The sequence below is a fragment of the Megascapheus bottae genome, chromosome 14 (genome assembly GCF_031878675.1).
Source record: "Megascapheus bottae isolate mThoBot1 chromosome 14, mThoBot2.hap1, whole genome shotgun sequence".
Lineage (NCBI taxonomy): Eukaryota > Metazoa > Chordata > Mammalia > Rodentia > Geomyidae > Megascapheus > Megascapheus bottae.
In genome coordinates this window covers 14,920,332-14,938,505 of record NC_143522.1, presented here as the reverse complement: position 1 = coordinate 14,938,505, position 18,174 = coordinate 14,920,332, and the positions used below count along the sequence as shown (strand labels likewise).

Sequence of the window (18,174 nt, the reverse complement as noted above, 5' to 3'; positions counted from 1 at the left end):
TCATATTTATGTCTATTAAAATATTATTTACGTTGTAGCCAAACACAAACATAAATGTGTACATATTTTGTGAATATATATATACACGTATAAATGCAGATATGCATATATATCTGTATATGTATGTATATAAGTCTGTGTACCAATATATCCACCTGGCAATACTGTACAATGCATAACATTATTATATTATTGTTTTCATGTTGTTGTTTTTAAGATAATGAGGCCTGGCCAGGCACTAGTGGCTCACATCTATAATCCTAGCAATATAGGGGATGAGATATGAGGATAAAAATTTGAAGCCAAAACAGGCCGGAAAGTCCATAAGACTCATATCTCCAATTATTCAAAGAAAAAGCTAGAAGTAGAGCTATACCTCAAGCGGTAGAGCAGTAGCCTTGAGCAAATGATGCTCAGGAACAGTGCCAACACCCAGAGTTCAAGACCAGGACCGGCAAAAAAAAACCAAAACAGATAAAGAAGCCTGAAAGGTTGTATGTCTTTCAAGTGTCAGACACTCATAAGAATACTGTACTCTACCATGTTTTCTTCCCTACAACAATGACATAGTTCTCCAGATTTATCTCAGTATGCTTTTTAATCCCTAGTTCTGCTCCTAAATTAGAGTTATTCACTCCCCGGGAATCATTTAGAGCCAGGAAGCTCATACTTACCTAGAGCAACTTTGGCCAAAGCATTTACAAGTGCCCATCATTGTTCACTTGCAGGGGGTGGTAAAGAGTATGCCTGGCATAACAAATCACATTTCTAGGACCAGATAAATAGCCTCAGGGAAGTGATCTATTACAGATGGATCGATGGCCATACTTTATACTTAACACACACAGCAGCAGGTTCTCAAAATCCTACAATCCCTAGATAAGCCAATGGTTTTTAAACAATTCTTATAACAAAGCATATCTTTTCCCTATATGTTCACTATTTGGGAGAAACAATAAAAAGCTATGCAGGGCCAAATTCATAAAGTTATGGGATGGATGACCTTAAATACACAGGGGAGAAAAAAATCATGGTGACTCGTAAACTGCTTCAAATTTCTGAGCAAATAGGACTGTGTAAATTCCTCTCACCATCTGCTGACATCAGCTCTTCCAATGGGTAAGCAAGCCATTAGCAGAAGCTCTGTTTACACACTATATGGATAGCCATTTAAGTACTTAGGTAATACAAAGTATTTAACAAGACTAGTGTCTAAAACTGTAGCTGTTTTAACATCTGTAGAACGCATTTCAACATGAAGCAATGATTTCCCTATTGAAATGAACTCATCCAAAAAACAACTATCCCCAATCAAAACAGAATTATATTTAAAACTGTTCTTGAGTTGGACCAAACCCAAAGGCTACCTTCAAACTCTCAAGGCATTCAGGCTTACAATATTCAGCTCAGATAGGACTTTAGAATTATGTTGGCCAAAGTTTCTTAACTGAATGCTAGCTTTAATTTGATTTATTCTTGTCCAAAATGAAAATTACAGGAGTGACTACCATGTCAAAACTTGGGGAACCTCTGAAAAATACATTTTCCATCTGGGAGATTCAAAGTTCACAGAAACACGATAAAGGCTCTGAGAAGTCCTACAGTAAAGAAACCTGTGTAATTTTGTGAAAACCTGTAATTCTGGGACTTAGGTTTCGTAGTAATTTTTTTGTCTGCTGAAACATTTACATTGTTCAAAATTCTTTCAGAAAAAGACAATCTGCACACATTACATAATGTCAGGTCTTGAGCAATGACAAAAATGTCCTATAAATTTCACATGCACTTATATTTTTCCTTGACATTATTTTGCAACCAAGTAAAATGGTAGTTTTAAAGCCCTGTAAGATCTTAAAACTTACCCAGTTAACAAGACAATGATTAGGCTTAGCAAGTCTAGACTTAAAATAAGCAAATGATCCCTCATTTGTCATAATCAGTAGAAACCTTGGTCTCTCCTAGCAGAGATTTGCAATAGAGCAAAACCTACATACATAAGGCCATATAGTATGACGCTAAATGAAAGGACCTCTAGGATATAGAAACAAAAGCCATATAATGAGTGATTGTTGTCCTTAATGTACTATGTTATCTCTCATCTCTTTTGCTATCCCTTGATTATCTCATATTGTTACAGTATCGTACTTTGTTATCTGATATATTGGATATATTTGTATTTGGTTATTTGAAATTAGATAGGGAAGGGGGGAAAACAAGATGAGGAGTGGGGGCGGGGGGAGGGAAATGGGGACCAAGACATGAGAAAGGGTATCAATGTATGGGAATTAATGTACCTTCTATCTGGCAAATATAATGTAACCCTTCTATTAATTACAATAAAAATATATGTAAAAAAATAAGCAAATGGCAGAATTTTATCCAGTTCTTTTTCTTCCCACTATTGTTACTGAAGGTGTGATATTGGATTAAACACTCACCAAATTCATGTTCACAGACACCAATAATGAAAGATGAATGTGCTTTTCAACTCATCTTTAAGCCAGTTGGCCATTCCTAGCCATTAAAAAATTACTAAAGAATTACTAAATTCATACCAAGTTCACTTTAAATAGCTCAAGAAAATGGGTCAAGAGATTTTCTTTATTGTTTACCACCTATCCTATTTTGTTTTCAGAAACCTACAGCACAAACACAACTCACACAATAGTATTTGAGTTTTGAGATTTATTTTCAGATGGTATCAAGCCAAGTACTGACTCTCATTTCAGTAATGGATCTGCAGTCATTTACAAGACACAGTCATTAGCTTATCTTTAAGTAAATATTTTGATTGTCAGACAACTCATTGCAAACAAGGGTCCTTTCCAAACTATATTCCAGCCCATTTGTACAACATTCAAATAATCTAGATCTGTACTGAAATATAAAATAATCCCAAGGAAATCAAAGTACAAGAGGGGAAAAATGGCTTTTCAGGCTTTCCATTTATAAGTGCTCCAGAGAATGAGGGAGAGAGGTTCAGAGAAGCGGGAGGAAGGTTTGGAGAATGAGGTAAAAGGGCTTGGAGAATGCCTAGGGGTTTCTTTCAGTTCTGTGGTGTTTACTTCACTACATTATCATAATGCTTAGAAAATGTAAAGCTTAGGAAGTAAACTATTACACACCATCATGCCCGCTAACCGCTGTGACAGAAAATCACATACTCACAAAACGGCATTAATTGTCAGAATTAGCAACCATTTAAAAGGCAGCTGTTCTTTTGCTCTTAAATAGGCTCCAAATTTCAGATATTTTTCACTGCGCTGGCTGCCTAGTTCATGGCTCTTACACATGCGCTCACACATATGCACACACAATGGATATTCAGTCAAACCAATTTCTCTAAGACGATCTATATTCAAAACAGCATCCACAAAAATATTGTTTATCAAGCAACATTTTTTTTCCTTCCCAGTACTTGCCGTCACTGCTACAACCAGCTGGAAAGCATCCAACCTCTACAGAGACACTTTCCAACGCTCCAGGTGGAAAGGCTCTGTTTTGTGTGGGTTGGAGAAGTGGAGAGGAAAAAAGAGCAGTATCTCTTTAAGAGTCAACAGTAAATTAACTTGCCCATAAGAGTGAAATAATTAGCAGTTAGTAGCTTATTAAAAGGATGGCAAAGGCCAAGCTGCCATCTGGGATCTCCAGTTTCTTGTGATTGTTATTATGTCAAGATGTGTGAGTAGCATTAGCTTTCATGTCCCGTGCTTGCCCTTATTTTACATGTAAATTTTAATGAAAGATGTGGCACTTTTAAAATCAGATGCCCATCAGAAAGTGTTATTAGTCTGGCTTTTTACAAAGCATATGGTCCTTTCCACCTCTGCTATTCTATGCCTTAGTAAATGCCTTCAGGGGAGGGGGAGAGGAAAAACGCAATGATATCAATTAGATGTTCTCGTTGTGCAGAGGGAAACCTGAGCTTCATAAAAGAAAAAAGAAAACACTAGGGCAAAGCTACTTCACAAGAGGGCCATGTGTTTGCCTCTGTTTACGTACAGCAAAACCACAAGGCCTCTGTCTCCTGTGAGATTAAGCCTATTTGATAAAAGCTTAAAAGGGAGCTACAACCTGCTTGTTGATTGTTATACAAATTCATACAGTTTTTGAGGGAGAGGCAAGAAGGAAGATATGCATATATATGCAAGAAATGGCATAATAGAAACTCATGGGGTGATGGATAAAATGCATAGCCCAGGTCTGATCATATTTACATAGGTATAAGATAGAATTTTTTTTGTCATTTGTGGGACTTGAACTCTGGGCCTAGGCATTGTCCCTGAGCTCTTCAGCTCAAAGCTACCTCCTTACCTCTTAAACCCCAGTACCACTTCAGGTTTTCTGGTGATTAATTGGAGATAAGAGTCTCACAGACATTCATGCCTGGGCTGGCTTTGAACCTCGATCCTCAGATCTCAGCCTCCTGAGTAGTTAGGATTACAGGGTGAGCCGCCTTGCCTAGCTAAGATAGATCTTTTAACACTTAGACATTCATTTTATATACATTACATGGCATATTCTTCACAAAATTAAGAATGGGCAAATGGAAATTTCTCTACATGTTCACTCACAAAGTATATTAACTTTTCAGATTCTGAGAATTTAAATGATGAGTGATTTGACTAACTGAAGCTAACAACACTCAAAAACAAAAGTACAAGAATAATTAATATTAAGAATTATAGCTTGGGCCAGGAGTTTGGCCTAGTGGTAAAGTGCTTGGCTAGCATGCATGGAGGCCCGGGTACGATTCCTTGGTACCACATACTTAGGAAAAGCCAGAAGTGGTGCTGAGGCTCAAGTGGTAGAGTTCTAGCCTTGAGAAAAATCCAAAGACAGTGCTCAGGCACTGGCTTAAGCCCAAGACTGGCAAAAAAAAAAAAGAATTATAGCTAAAAACAGGTCATATTTAAGCACTTTTAATTTAGTCTAATTGAGGCTAGATATGATAGCCGGAGACTATCATCTATAAGCTACACAAGAGGCACGTAGATAGAGACTCACCCTGCACAAAAGTGCAAGACCCTATCTGAAAAATAAGTAAAACAAAAAAGGATTAGAGGTGAAGCTCAAGTGGTAAGAGCTGCCGAGTGAGCATGAGTATCCACGTATTGTCACCTTTTTTGTTTAGTTTTCTGTTTTTGTATGTTTTTTGTTTCTTTATTTTATCTGTCATGGGGCTTGAACTTTGGATCCGGGCATTGTCCCTGAGCTATTCAGCTCAAGGCTAGTGCTCTACCACTTTGAGCCATAGCTCAAAGGTGATTAATTGGAGATAAGAGTTTCACAGTCTTTCATGCCCAGGCTGGCTTTGTGCCAGGAGCCTCAGATCTCAGCCTTCTAAGTAGCTAGGATTACAGGTGTGAGTCATGGGCACCCAACTGTCATTGTTTTTAAATGGCAACAGAGAGCTGTTTTCATTCCTTCACTGTCTTTACAAACGCTCAGATGAGTAGGGTTGTGTTTTTCCTCCCAGCCTTGTGAATTCAGCCCCTAGCAGGTTGCTCTCCACCAATATTGGTGGAATGCTGAGTAAACATTGGTTTTCCAATGTTAAAGCAGAAGCTCTATTAAATTCAGATACATATCACCCTGGCGCTTATTGTTTCCATGTACCTACAAATGAAAGCTCCATAAGAAAACATATTATACTAGCACAAACCTACTAACAGGTATTTAGGCAAAGTATAAGCAAACCTACATACGTAGACTCTGCACTGCACACTTGAGAAATAGACTATGGGCAGATATAAGCCTAAACATATAAGGATATGTGCTAGGCTTGCTCTTGTATTATTTTTTTCCAGAAGGCAACTTCCAAATTCTGTATAAATGATTAGATGTATTATCAATATAATACAACTTAAAATATTCTTCATCTGTGGGTACCATTGAAATCAAGGCTTATATGTATATACATATAGTTAAAATTGTTATGTTCTTTAAGACTAATTTGACTTTATAAACTAAGGTCTATAGAAACACATTACTTCATATCTTAAGAGATAAAAATTATTTTATTTCATAGATAGATGACTGATAAATAGATGGTAGATAGATAACAGGTAGCTAAGTAGGCAAGTAGATAGGTTGGTAGATAGATAAGTCTGCCAGTAATCAACAAATCCAAATTGATACTGAAGAGGAACTGTTGCTTAGAAATCTATGAAATAGTTTTTTATGTATTACAAAGTGGAATTTAATTGAAACATCCCATTGATAACCTGTATATTTTATTAATAAAGCCACTACTCACATTATAAGTTTGAAACGCTCCAAAAGAACAATTGTGCAAAGACATTCAATATCCAATGAAATTTTCTAAACTAAGAAAAAATAAAACCCTGCTTTTCATATTTTAAAGCATCCTTTTAAAGACATCATTGCCCAAAACACAAAGCTGCAAAAATCAAGCAATTTACCTTTCATATTAAAATAAATCTATTTTCCCCCAGAGGTTTTCAAAACATTAGAAAAAAAAGAAGGAAAAAAAATCGTGGAAAGCAGTCTTCTTTTAAAAACAAAGTAATTTTATTCATTGTCAAGAGGACAAATCAGCAATGGATAAGAAACAGATGAGGCAAGAGATAGAAATGTAATATTGCCCCTGTTTTATTATAATTAGATATTTATAGAGCACAGATGAGTTTATTTTCATAATTAGTAGCTGGCATGGCATTCCCTAATTTGCATAAACAGTTGGCTATCAAGGCAATAACTTATTTCCAGGGCTCTCGAGTCCTAGCAGGGACAAGAGGGGGCTCAACTCTCCAAATCAGCTTTCTTAATGCTATTACCAGCGATCTATATGAAATCATGTTCAAGTTCATGTAGCTTGATTATCTCCTTCCAATTTGGCCAATGTTGATTAGTTCAGTATTAGAAGGCCAATGATCAAATCCACACAGGACAAGCACATATAAATAAATCAGAGACCTCAAAATTCTAAACTACTAGAATAGATCTTCAGGTTGACTACCTTTCAGGGACACTGGCCAAGAGATATTGTACTTATAGAGTGATATGCTGAGTTGAAACCCTTTTGTACAACTACTTAAGAATAATGATAATTTAAAAATAAAAAGACTTCTGAAGAGCAAAAGAGAAAAGAATTTGATGCCTCCTGGCAACTCATTATTTAAAAATCCTGTCAGTTCTTGGCAATTTTCTTGAAGATGTTAATTCCCTCTTTCTCCATTTCCACAATTCACCATACACTCCCATCCATACTCACACTAGTCAGCACAACTGACTTCCCCTCGCACTATATCAGTCCCTCTGGCAGTAACACCACAAGTAGGAATGATTCTGATACTACAACTGAAAGAAAATTAAAGCAAGCTCTAGGGACTATTTCCCATTGACATCCAATATCTTGGAGAAATATTTTACTTTACCTTCCTTCTCAAACCAAAGGTCAAAACCTTGTGGCTCTCCAGGTACTAGTAGTCCATGCCTGTAATGCTACAGACACCTGTGCATGTGCATCTATCCATCTACAGAGGACCATGCCATGAGCTGGCATTTTTGTAAGATGAAGCTTCTCTTGAGCTCCAGGTAACCCTGAGCCTACATTCTGACACAGAAGAAATCACCTGGAGCAGTAAAGAAGCTGCTGCCATTGCCACAGTCCCACCCCCCCCCTTTTCCCTTGATTGCCTCCCAGTAGGATTTCTCTTACTGTGAGATTTGTTCCTCCATGTTCTCTCAGATCCTTATAGGCATTTAAGTCTACTATCCCCACTACAGTTTCCATTTCCAGGAGAGGTATTTGATCATTTGTCCCAGAATGGGCAATCCCCAAATGGACAAGAAAGTGGGGAAGTGAGCCAAACACATTCTCAACACTTAGACGGAGACTGCTGGACTGGTATAGTCTAAGTCCCTTGCCCACAGAGAGCCAAGACAAGGCCTGGGTGTAGAATTCGTGACCCTTGGTGATCCTTTACTCTGTGGGTTTAAGTAATAGAATAGTGATTTAAGGGATCATTTGTTCCCCATATTTCTAAAACTAATTGTTTAGTTAAAAACTCCTTACTTCTAAAAGCATTCATCAAATACAACTCTGGCTGGGAGCTGATGGCTCACACCTACCATCCTAGCTATTATGGAGGCTGAGATCTGAGGATCTCAGTTTGAAGTTAGCCCAGGTAGGAAAGTCCAAGAAACTCTTATCCCCAATTAACCACCAGAAAACCAGAAGTGGAGCTATGGCTCAGAGTGGTAGAGCCTTGAGTGCAAAAGCTCACAGTGATAACACCCCAGGTCTTGAGTTCAAACCCTACAAGTGACCAAAAAAAAAACCCTCCGGACCAAGTACTGAGTTCCTAGATGACAGTGAAGCCAAGACATAGCCTTTATCCTTGTTGAGATGGGGAGATAATGTGTAAAACGCATGAATAAATCTGGAATAAGGTAGTTTATTAGATACTTTATAACAGAAAGCCATAGGGCTTGGGTGTTGTTAACAGCCAAGGAGGTTAACAGGGAGAAGGGTGTCCATGGAACTCTGAAGAGAGAGATAGAACTTTTGCAAAAGACCAAAAGTAGGAAAACATAGCATGGACCCACATAGAGGGAACAGAAATCAAGGTGAGTAGTACAAGGCTGGCAGAGGTGACATTGAGTATCAGGTTATGATCATGTAGGGAAAGCCCTTTGATGATTATACAATGAGAATCCAGTAAAAGCCTCTGAGCAGATGGGCTATATGATCCGATTTGATTTTAATTTTGCTTTATTTTCACTTTTAGGCAGATGACTGACAGCAGGATAAGAAGGATTAGAGATTCTGAGTCCCTTGCACATCAGCACACAGGGCTGGACACATGTAGACATTAACAAATGATGTTTGCCTCCAACCTACCTACAATCTAACAGAACGAGCATTCTCAATGCCCAAAGAACTTGAATGTAAGTGGTTACAACAATATTTGGATCAAGAGCTCAGCTCCATAGGGAGCATGCAAGGACAGCATCACGTAGTAAGTGAATTATGGGTATAGTTGTGATGAACAGAGTCAAAGGTAGAAGAGATGGGTTGACAGGAGATACACAGACTAAACAGTTAGGAGACACAGGAAATCTGACACGGTTATTTGGTACATTTGGCCTGAGGAGCCATTGCTGTACCTGAATTGAGCAGAGAAGAAGGTGAAAGGGAAACTGAGGCACATGGAGGACAGCTGTAAAAAGTGAAGTGTCTAATCCTGCATGCTTCACAGGGTACAGAAAAAAGTTTCCCAGTCCTCAATTCGTGGCCACCCTGGCAGGGAGATAGATGAAAACAGGGCTAGCCATGATCTGGACTAGACAGTTACCAGTAGAAATGTCACAGCCATTCCAACAGAGAAGGACAGCAAGTTCTGTCAACTGAATTCTTTGGAGAAAGGAAGCTCAGGATGAAAGAAGAGGGAGGGCAATCCTGGGGTGTCAAAAATAGCTGATAAGGAGGATAGGGACCCATTATCAAAAAACCAGGCATCCAAGAAGGAAACTCATTTGTGGAGAAATGACATGAAGGTTGACTCTGGACATACTGAGGTGACAGTACTAGGTGACATTTTTATGGCTGTGTGATACCACAAATGCAAGGTGACAGTCCGGAACTTAAGACAGATCAGTGCCTGAGACATAGCTGGGAGGCCTAAGTCTAGAAATCATCCTTGACTTCCAGAGGGGAAATAAAGAGCAGTCATCAGAGGTTAGCTCTCACACAGTCGACACCTGACTCAAGTTATTTAACCCTGTGAGCCTTGTCAGTCGTGTCCATAAAGCAATGATAATGCTGCCACCTACCTCATCGAATTGTGGGGCACACAAAATACACAACGCACAATGAGGGCCTGACCCACATGTTAGGAGCTGCTAGCCCTGTGGGAGCAAAGACCCAGAGAAAGAAAGACAGTGTGTAGAATCTACAATGTCTATTTTAAGGAATGCTACAGGTGATTAAGGGAAGAGAGTGGGAAGAGGGAAACAAGCAGGAGAGACAAGCTCTAATGTGTTGTAGAAAGCCATGTGCCAGGGGCCCATATTTTAAAATGCTGTGTAGATAGATATCTTTACCTCTGAGGAGATGCCTGGCCAGCCTTTCATGGAACGTCAGTAAAGATGGGGTTAGAGAGAAAGGTACTCTATAATCATTCTTCTCTTCTTTCTCTGCCACTTTCTTCCTTTCAAAAGGTACCCGCGACAGATCCCATCCAGGATTAGTGTAAAAGGAACAAACAATCAACCAACCCCAAATGGAAAGAGCTGAATGGCTTCTAAGCCAGCCATACATAGTCACTAAAACATCCAGGAATATTAGACACACACACACACACATACACACACACACACACACACACACACACACACACACACACACACACACACACACACACATACACACACACATTCACAAATTCAATATGGTCACTTCACAGGCTGCTGCTCCAATGGGCCCTCTTAATAATACATCTGTCCCTTCTTTCCTCCACATCCTCATGCCAGAATTTATACTCCCTACATTTTCATATTTTTTGAAGGAAGGAGTATTGCACAGTTTACCCAAACAAGGCCTGAGGAGCAAGACAGAGAACTAGATGTAGATTCATATTTGTAATTTATCAATTAACCTCTCCCTTTGCTCCTGCACAGCTAATCCAATTTGAGCTGGCATGCCAGGTTCTCAGGCCTGGAGTCTCTGACAGCTTTGATTAGGAATGGATGAGTGAGCTGTGTTACTCGAAGGTGTGAAGCACTGCCAGGCATGTCGAAACACTGAAGCAAGCCCACCCCGCCCAGTGCCTTTCCTTCTCACTGTCCACCTGGCAAAAAGCTGATTTTGTATATTAAAATCCCCTGATACCTCTTTTTCCTTCCAGGATAATGCATTTCATTCTTCAATTCTTCCATACTGCCCCCAACTTTCTTATCCCCATCTTTTTTATCCCTTTAACCCCAGTCAAAAATTTCCAGCTGCACACATATACCGTAAATATAACACAAAGGACAAAAAAAGAACAATATCCACATTAAATGAAATTCCATGCAATTCATCTATCTTCCCCCTCTTTCTCACCCACCATCTTTCGCTCACCAATGCTACCACCCCCATCCACTTACCCCCAAGGAGTAGCAAAAATGTTATATGCATTCATATCCCCCTGTTCCATCAACATGGCAGCCTAAATGGAAAGAGATCCCAGGATACCAGCAAAAACACAGATGTACTCCAAACTGTATCCCCACTCCCCCAGCACTACCATCCCTGCTCCAGAAGCAGGAATGTACACACAGCAGGTATAAGGTTCATCCTGGACTTAGAGAAAGGCAAACCAATACAGCTCCATCCTCAAAGCACTGAGCACAAAGCGTGTCAAAGGGAAATAATACTAATCGCTTTTTGTCTGTCTCCTTGTCCTTTCACTTGTTACTTCAAGCATTAAAATTCTAATCTAAACTGTATCAGCATCAACAATCCCCACTTGTAAATATGAGTTATTCAGAAAGCAGATTGTCAGTTATAACAACAATGAAAAAATAATAAAGTGATCTCTACCTTTACTTCTACCTACAGAAAGGAATAGAAGGTCCAGTTTAGGAGAAGGAAAGGTGTCCACCGGGAAGGCGGTGAGAGAGCAAGAGAAAGAAGAGTGAACATCAGCACAATGTAAATACACAGAGACATTAGCACATACCACATCGCATGACAGAGGACCAAGGCAGTAGCATATAGCAAACCCATACTGGAAGGCTTAAGCAGTAAATGCAAGGGCCAGCAAGGCTGCTTCCATCAGCTTCTTGTTTAAACCTTGTGCCTTTGGGCCTTTCCCAGTCCCATCCCAACAAACATGACAGAATCATCATGCAGAAGCAATGTACAGCCACATGGATGTGAAATGGCACATATTTGACCAACCTTTTATTATTATTATTATTTTAAGAAAATTGTTAGGGGGCCAGGAGTTTAGCCTAGTGGTAAGAGTTCTTGCCTGGCACTCAGGTTTCATTCCTTGGTACCACAATCATAGAAAAAGCTGGAAGTGGGGCTGTGGCTCAAGTGGTAAAGTACTAGCCTTGAGAAAGCCTAAGGACAGCGCTCAGGCCCTGAGTTCAAGCCCCAGGACTGGCAAAAAAAAAAGATAAAAAAAGAAAAAAGAAAATGGTTAGGGAAAGTTTCAAAACTGCTGTGTTGTCCTGTATTTTCTCAGCATCAATGTCAGTCAGGAGAGCCAAGAGGGTAACATACCTGACCAGTAGATATAAATAAGACATATATAAAGTATTCCCATACATATTTCTGCAGATTCAAAAACAAACTCTGGAGAGTTAGTGTGAACCAGAAGGAAGCCACTTTTCTCTCTTGTGCAGTAATGAAGAGGTATCAGAGAAGATTATGAAAGAAAATGACCAAGGATGGGAGAAATGGAAAATAATGAGAAGAAAAATAATTCAGTCATAGGGTCCTCTTAAAAATGCACTAAGTTATAAGTATCAGCTTAAAATCTTAGTGGCACCATTACCAGAATTCTACCCAGTTTCTCAAAATCCTTCTAAAGAGGGGGATGACAAACACACACACATGTGTCATTATCCCTTTCCTTTCCTTTCTCTGTACCTTTCTAAAGTACCTGACTCACTCCTCCAGAGCCTGGTTGTCTAAAGGCCCTGTAAATGTGTATGTAAGTACCAAGGCAGGTGTACTATACAGATTCTCCCCAGGCTTCTTACATCAGTGTAAGTGGTATTTAGCCTTCTTGCTATAGCAGTGTATTCCAAACAAGCCACAGCAATCCTGTCCCATCTGCCAGGAAGTATGTTATACCCTCAGTGCGCTGTTACTCTAAATGCTGACAATCCCTGAACAGCAGCTAGTAGTAAAAGGCTAGAAAGAATAGGAGGATTTCCTACAAGGGCTTCATTTTTCTGTTGTAATTTGTCACAAGAGGTGGGCCAACACTTCATAGAACTCAGTTCCCTCCTCTTCCTAGAAGTACCTAACTCAAACAGCATGGATGCCAAACCCACATTGAGCCCAGCTATTCAGATCCGCTTCAGAGTACTTGCTTCTGGGGTTCCCTTCACTCACCTCTAAGAACAGGCTTCATACAGATCTTCTAGAATTTCCCTCCCCGGACAACTTCTCTGACCTCCCTGCAGATCAGTCTGCTGTCTACCACACCTTCTCTCCATTGATATTTCTGGAGTCTATATCATGGATATTGGATTGTGCTGAGAAAAATACTTAGGTTGGAAAAACAAGTTTTCTCTTTACCCTGCCCTATCAATTTAAGGTGCCATCAACTGCCACCTCCATAGCTATCTGAACACAATGCGTAATCCCTACTTTTCCCAAGGTGGCTCCTTAATCTGATCATACTTTCAGTCAAAACCATCTGATGGATCAATGTAAGGGAATAAGAGAGAGAAAATGAGCTGACATATCTGCCCTACCCTACACCAAAGACCAAGAAAAACAGGAAAACTGGCAAGCAATCCCTTTTCCCTCCCCTCCTACACTCCCACCCCCACCCCAGTCCTGGAGCTTGAACTCTGGCCTGAGCACTATCCCTGACTTTCTTTTGTTCAAGGCAAATGGTCTACTATTTGAACCACAGAGCCATTTCTGGCTTCTTGGAGTAGTGTATGGGAGATAAAAAATTCACAGACTTTCCTGCCGAGGCTGGCTTCAAACCACAATCCTCAGGTCTCAGCCTTCTGTATAGCTAGGATTATAGGCATGAGCCACCAGTATCCGGTTCTTCTTTTCTTTAGTCCTCCCCCCTTAAAATCACTAAGTCTTATAGGTATTTTCAAAAGAAATAGACAAGAAAACTTAAAGATGAGTCTTCTGGTGACAGGACAAGGCAGGTAAGTACATTTTATAATCATTCCAAGGCTTGGAAGAAACACAATAGAAGCAATTGAATGGCAAAGGAAAAGACAGTTTTGAGTAGGTTCAGTTCTCAAATCCTGATCTAAGCTGATAATGTGGAAGATTTTTATGTAGGAGAAAAGGCTTCATTCACAGCCCACCCCATGCTTAGCTGAGTTGAATTTCCTACACAGTTCCTTCCCTGCATATTTGAATATTTTAGGTTGCAGATGCTGAATTTACAGATCTTTATATGCAGTTTTCTTCAGGGTGTATAATGAGTTAGAATCCTGCCATGAAGACATTAGCATGCTCTGTCCATGATTTTTGCTTTTATATAAAACTGAAAACAGTCAAACCCCCAAGGGCTTCCTTTGACCAGAGAGGGCAGAATGCCATTAAGATGGGCAATGGTATGGAGGGGAAGACATAAAGCAAACCTTTCCCCAGAGTGAAATTCAGGGAGAAGCCCAGCTCCTCGCCCCCAAGCTGGGACCCAGCCTAGGGCCTGAGGAGGAACAGGAGGAAGTTAACCGCCTGGTTGCTCTGAAATTAGCTCCATTCACCCCCATTATCGATGTGTCATGCCTTGTTTCATGCTTCCCTCTTGGAGGCAGCCCAGCAGGGCCAGCACCGGGATGACAAATGGGGACGGAGCATGGAGAAGCCAGGGGAACATAGGGACTGGAGACCAAGATGCATCCGAAAACATGCCCCCCCCCCAAACAGCAGGCAACCCTGCTGCCAGCTTGGTCTGCAGCAGGAGGGACAGGCAGCACACAGCCCACTCAGTGAGGAGGCTCTGAGTGACCAGCCAGAGGCAAGAAGGCAGGCAGTTCAGGAAGCTACAGAAGTATAGCACAGGGCACCTACCTTGTTCGCTCATCATGAGGTGTGAAAGGCCTGAGGAAGGAGGAAAGAGGAGAAAGGGACGAGGAGGGGAAAGGAAAAAGAAAAGAGAAGACAAAGTTAAAAATCCCAAATGCAATGCAACAGTCTCAAAATCTTTGAATGGAAGGAGGTGTGGCAGTGTACACACATGCACACACACACACATACACACACAGGGGGCATGCAACAAACCTCCAACTCCCCCTCCCCTCCTTGCTGCAATGCAGTGTCTGGTTCTCTAGTACAGACAGCTTTTGTTTGTTGAACAGCTTGGGGCCTCAATGTACAGAATTTTCTCTCTGTTTTTTTTCAATTATTGTTCTGTGCTATTGATAGATTTGTTATAAATCTATTAAGATTATATTCCTAGAAAGGATACCCAACATGCTTTAAAAAATGTTTCTTTCCTTCCAATTGTTATAGTAATACATGCTCACAGAAGGAACCTGAAGAAAAATTCAGAAAGAAGAAAAAAATCTATTGTAATCCTACCATCCAGAGATTATCAACTTGCTTTGTCTTTTATATAATGATAGAACGCTTTTTCAATTAAAACCTATTGAACCTACCAGATAAGTTCCTGCTTATTAGTTGCTCGGATGACCTAAAACTATTTCTCTTATCCTTGCCTCCAACCACTGATAACTTTCCCCTTTTCTTCATTTGTTCAGTGCTTTTGTCGTCCTAAAAGAATCTCCATATTCATCAGCAAGCCCTAGCCCCAGTCTAAATAGGTTAAAAAGGTCCCGCAAAGTCACACGATAAACAAACAACCTCTGGCTATATCTTTATGGAAGCCAAACAAGCGCATAAACTCTGATAAATCAATTAAAATAAAAGATTTCCAACTAATGATCAACTACACCAGTTGCTTGTTCTTATACCCTATCGATTGTTACTGGAGATATTTTACAAAAATCCAGATCATACCAGGGAACCCTTCACTCAGAGCAAAAATCAAGGATAGAGAGGATTAATAAAGAAGGAGATGGGGGGAAACCTCTTTAAAGTATGGAAATCTCTAAATGTTTTTGGAGATTACCAGAGATTTAGAAAAGTAATCAGAGGCAAAATATAGGTCAAGCAACTGACTTTTAAAGGATCAGTGATGTATTAACTACATGGATACAAGTACCATAAATGTCATGCAGTCTAATTTTTAAACAAATTTCATTGAATTACAATCATAGTTTAAATACTGTAGGACTAGGATTAACACTCATAAAGGAATGGAATCAAGTCAAAGCAAGATATTTTCATTATTTATTTTATTCAGAAAATTATTTTTTGTTTTCTTCTGAGAGGAAGAATTCTAGAAGGTAGAAAGACTTTAAATTTGCATAAAAGAAACCTTCACAGAAATGGCTCTTATATCTAAGGTTGATATTTCTGGACTAAGTCAGAGCCTTCAACATCTCTGTCAAAAGCACAAAAAGGAAAGGATATAGCAAGCAGCAGGCATGTTTATGGAAAGAAAATAGGAACAGAATGGACTAAAGAACAGATTTAGTAGGAAATCACTCATAAAGTATTGTCAGCTTTAGGAGATGTAAATATATAAATAAATACTTTGAGTGATACGGAAGTATACACAAATGTATTAACTGAAAGACCATAAATTCAGGGAATAACTTAGAGTAATTTCTTAGGCTAAACCAAAGTTCAACAAAATAAATACCAGGAAATGGGGACTTGGAAAAAGGATGGGATGGGGCTGGGAGTGTGGCCTAGGGGTAGAGTATTTGCCTAGCAGCACAAAGACCCAGGTAATTCCTCAGTACCACATACACAGAAAAAGCCAGAAGTGGTTTTGTGCTAGCCTAATCTTGAGAAAAAATAAAACCCAAGGACAGTGCCCAGGTCCTGAGTTTAAGCCCCAAACCTAAGACAAGAAAGAAAGAGGAAAGGAAAGGAAAGGAAAAGGGGTGGGTTCAAGGGAAAAGTATAGGTCAAAGAAAGGAAGAAGGGAGAAGGAAGGAGAATGCAGTCAAGAATCCAATTTATACCCTAAAAAATTAAGAGAGAGGGAAGAGGGGGTATAAGGAAAGAATAGGTGAGGAGGTTAAAAGGGAGACATAGTATTCATAAACTGCTTTGTTGAAAGGCAACTCCTTTGTACAACTACTTAAAGATAAAAGAAAAATTTAAGAGGAAAAAGGAAATATGAATGATCACTCATCATGGTGACTCATGCCTATCAATTCTCATTACTCAGGTAGCTAAGACTGCCCCCCAGGCAAAAAGTTCACAAGTCATCTTCTTAACTTATAGTTGGGTATCATGTGATTCCCAACTATGGGGGAAGCTGAAATCAAAATAATTGGGGCTCTAGGCAAGTCTAGAGAAAAAAAAAAAAGACTTCACAGGACCTCATTTCAACAGAAAAAAAATTCAGCTCACCTACAGCAGACTCAAATATGAGGTTTGCAGACTAGGTGCAAGATTCGATCTTAAAAGTGACCAGTGAGCAAAAGGGCAGGATGTATGTAGCTCATCAGGAGAGCATCTGCCTAGCAAACAAGAAGTGAGTGCAAACCTCAGTATAACTAAATAAAAGGGATAGGGTAGCTGTGTTATATTGGAGATTAAAGGTATTTGGACACTGTAGGAGAATAAGTAGGAAAAGGTGGGAAGAGTCTATTTGACCTAAATTAATATATATCTTTTAAAATTTATCAAATGAAGGACAACCATGCTCCTTGAGAATATGGGGTCCTCAGACCTTGGAGAAATCACTCTAGTGGGGCTTCAGTTAATGTGCCTCCTGATGTATATTTGATGAATGACCTGCCTCAACCACCTGGGAAGGTTTATTAAAATGAATGTGCTGAGCCCCACCCCAGACATAATGGATTCAAATCTTGGGGGAAAGTTGGGGTGAGATCTGAATTTTAAATAAATTGCTTCAGTGATTCCCAGACTCACAGAAACTTGGAAGCTGCTCCTTTAGAGTAGCATGTAAATCAAATTTCAGAAAATTAAATCATGTGATAAATGAACTAAGAGGAATTGGATATTTAATGGAACCCTGCGGTGGATCCTTTTGTGAAGGGAAATATCCTTTTAAAATGCAAATCACCCACCACCTGTGTTTTCAAAATTCAAATATGTACTTATCAGGTTTTATTGAGCTACATACATAGTTGTAAGCATTCCTACTCAAGCAAAATATTCATCTTCTTCAGCTTAGAACAAACTTAAATAGAAATATACTAAATTGGGAACAAAGATCTGGATTCTAGCATCAACACACTAGAATTTCAGATAATAGAGCAAAATGGACATGAAAAAGCAAAACAGAGAACAAGTTGTAAAAACCCTGTAACCATAAATGGACTTGAAGTTTTACATTTACTCTGAGCATTTATTCTTATTCTAGGGCTTCCAAATAATAAGACATAGATTGAACCAAGGGC

The 18,174-nt window shown here is 39.5% G+C and overlaps 1 protein-coding gene across 16 annotated transcripts in view; it reads right to left on the bottom strand.

Annotated features, from left to right (window-relative positions):
* Window positions 1–18,174, bottom strand: part of Nrxn3 (neurexin 3) — a 1,458,248-nt gene that overhangs the window by 1,321,965 nt on the left and 118,109 nt on the right. For all 16 annotated transcript variants that reach the window (XM_090344617.1, XM_090344623.1, XM_090344627.1 and 13 more), the window contains exon 4: window positions 14,741–14,770. In XM_090344617.1, coding sequence (XP_090200743.1) covers window positions 14,741–14,770 — 30 coding nt within the window. The remainder of the gene's footprint in view (window positions 1–14,740; window positions 14,771–18,174) is intronic.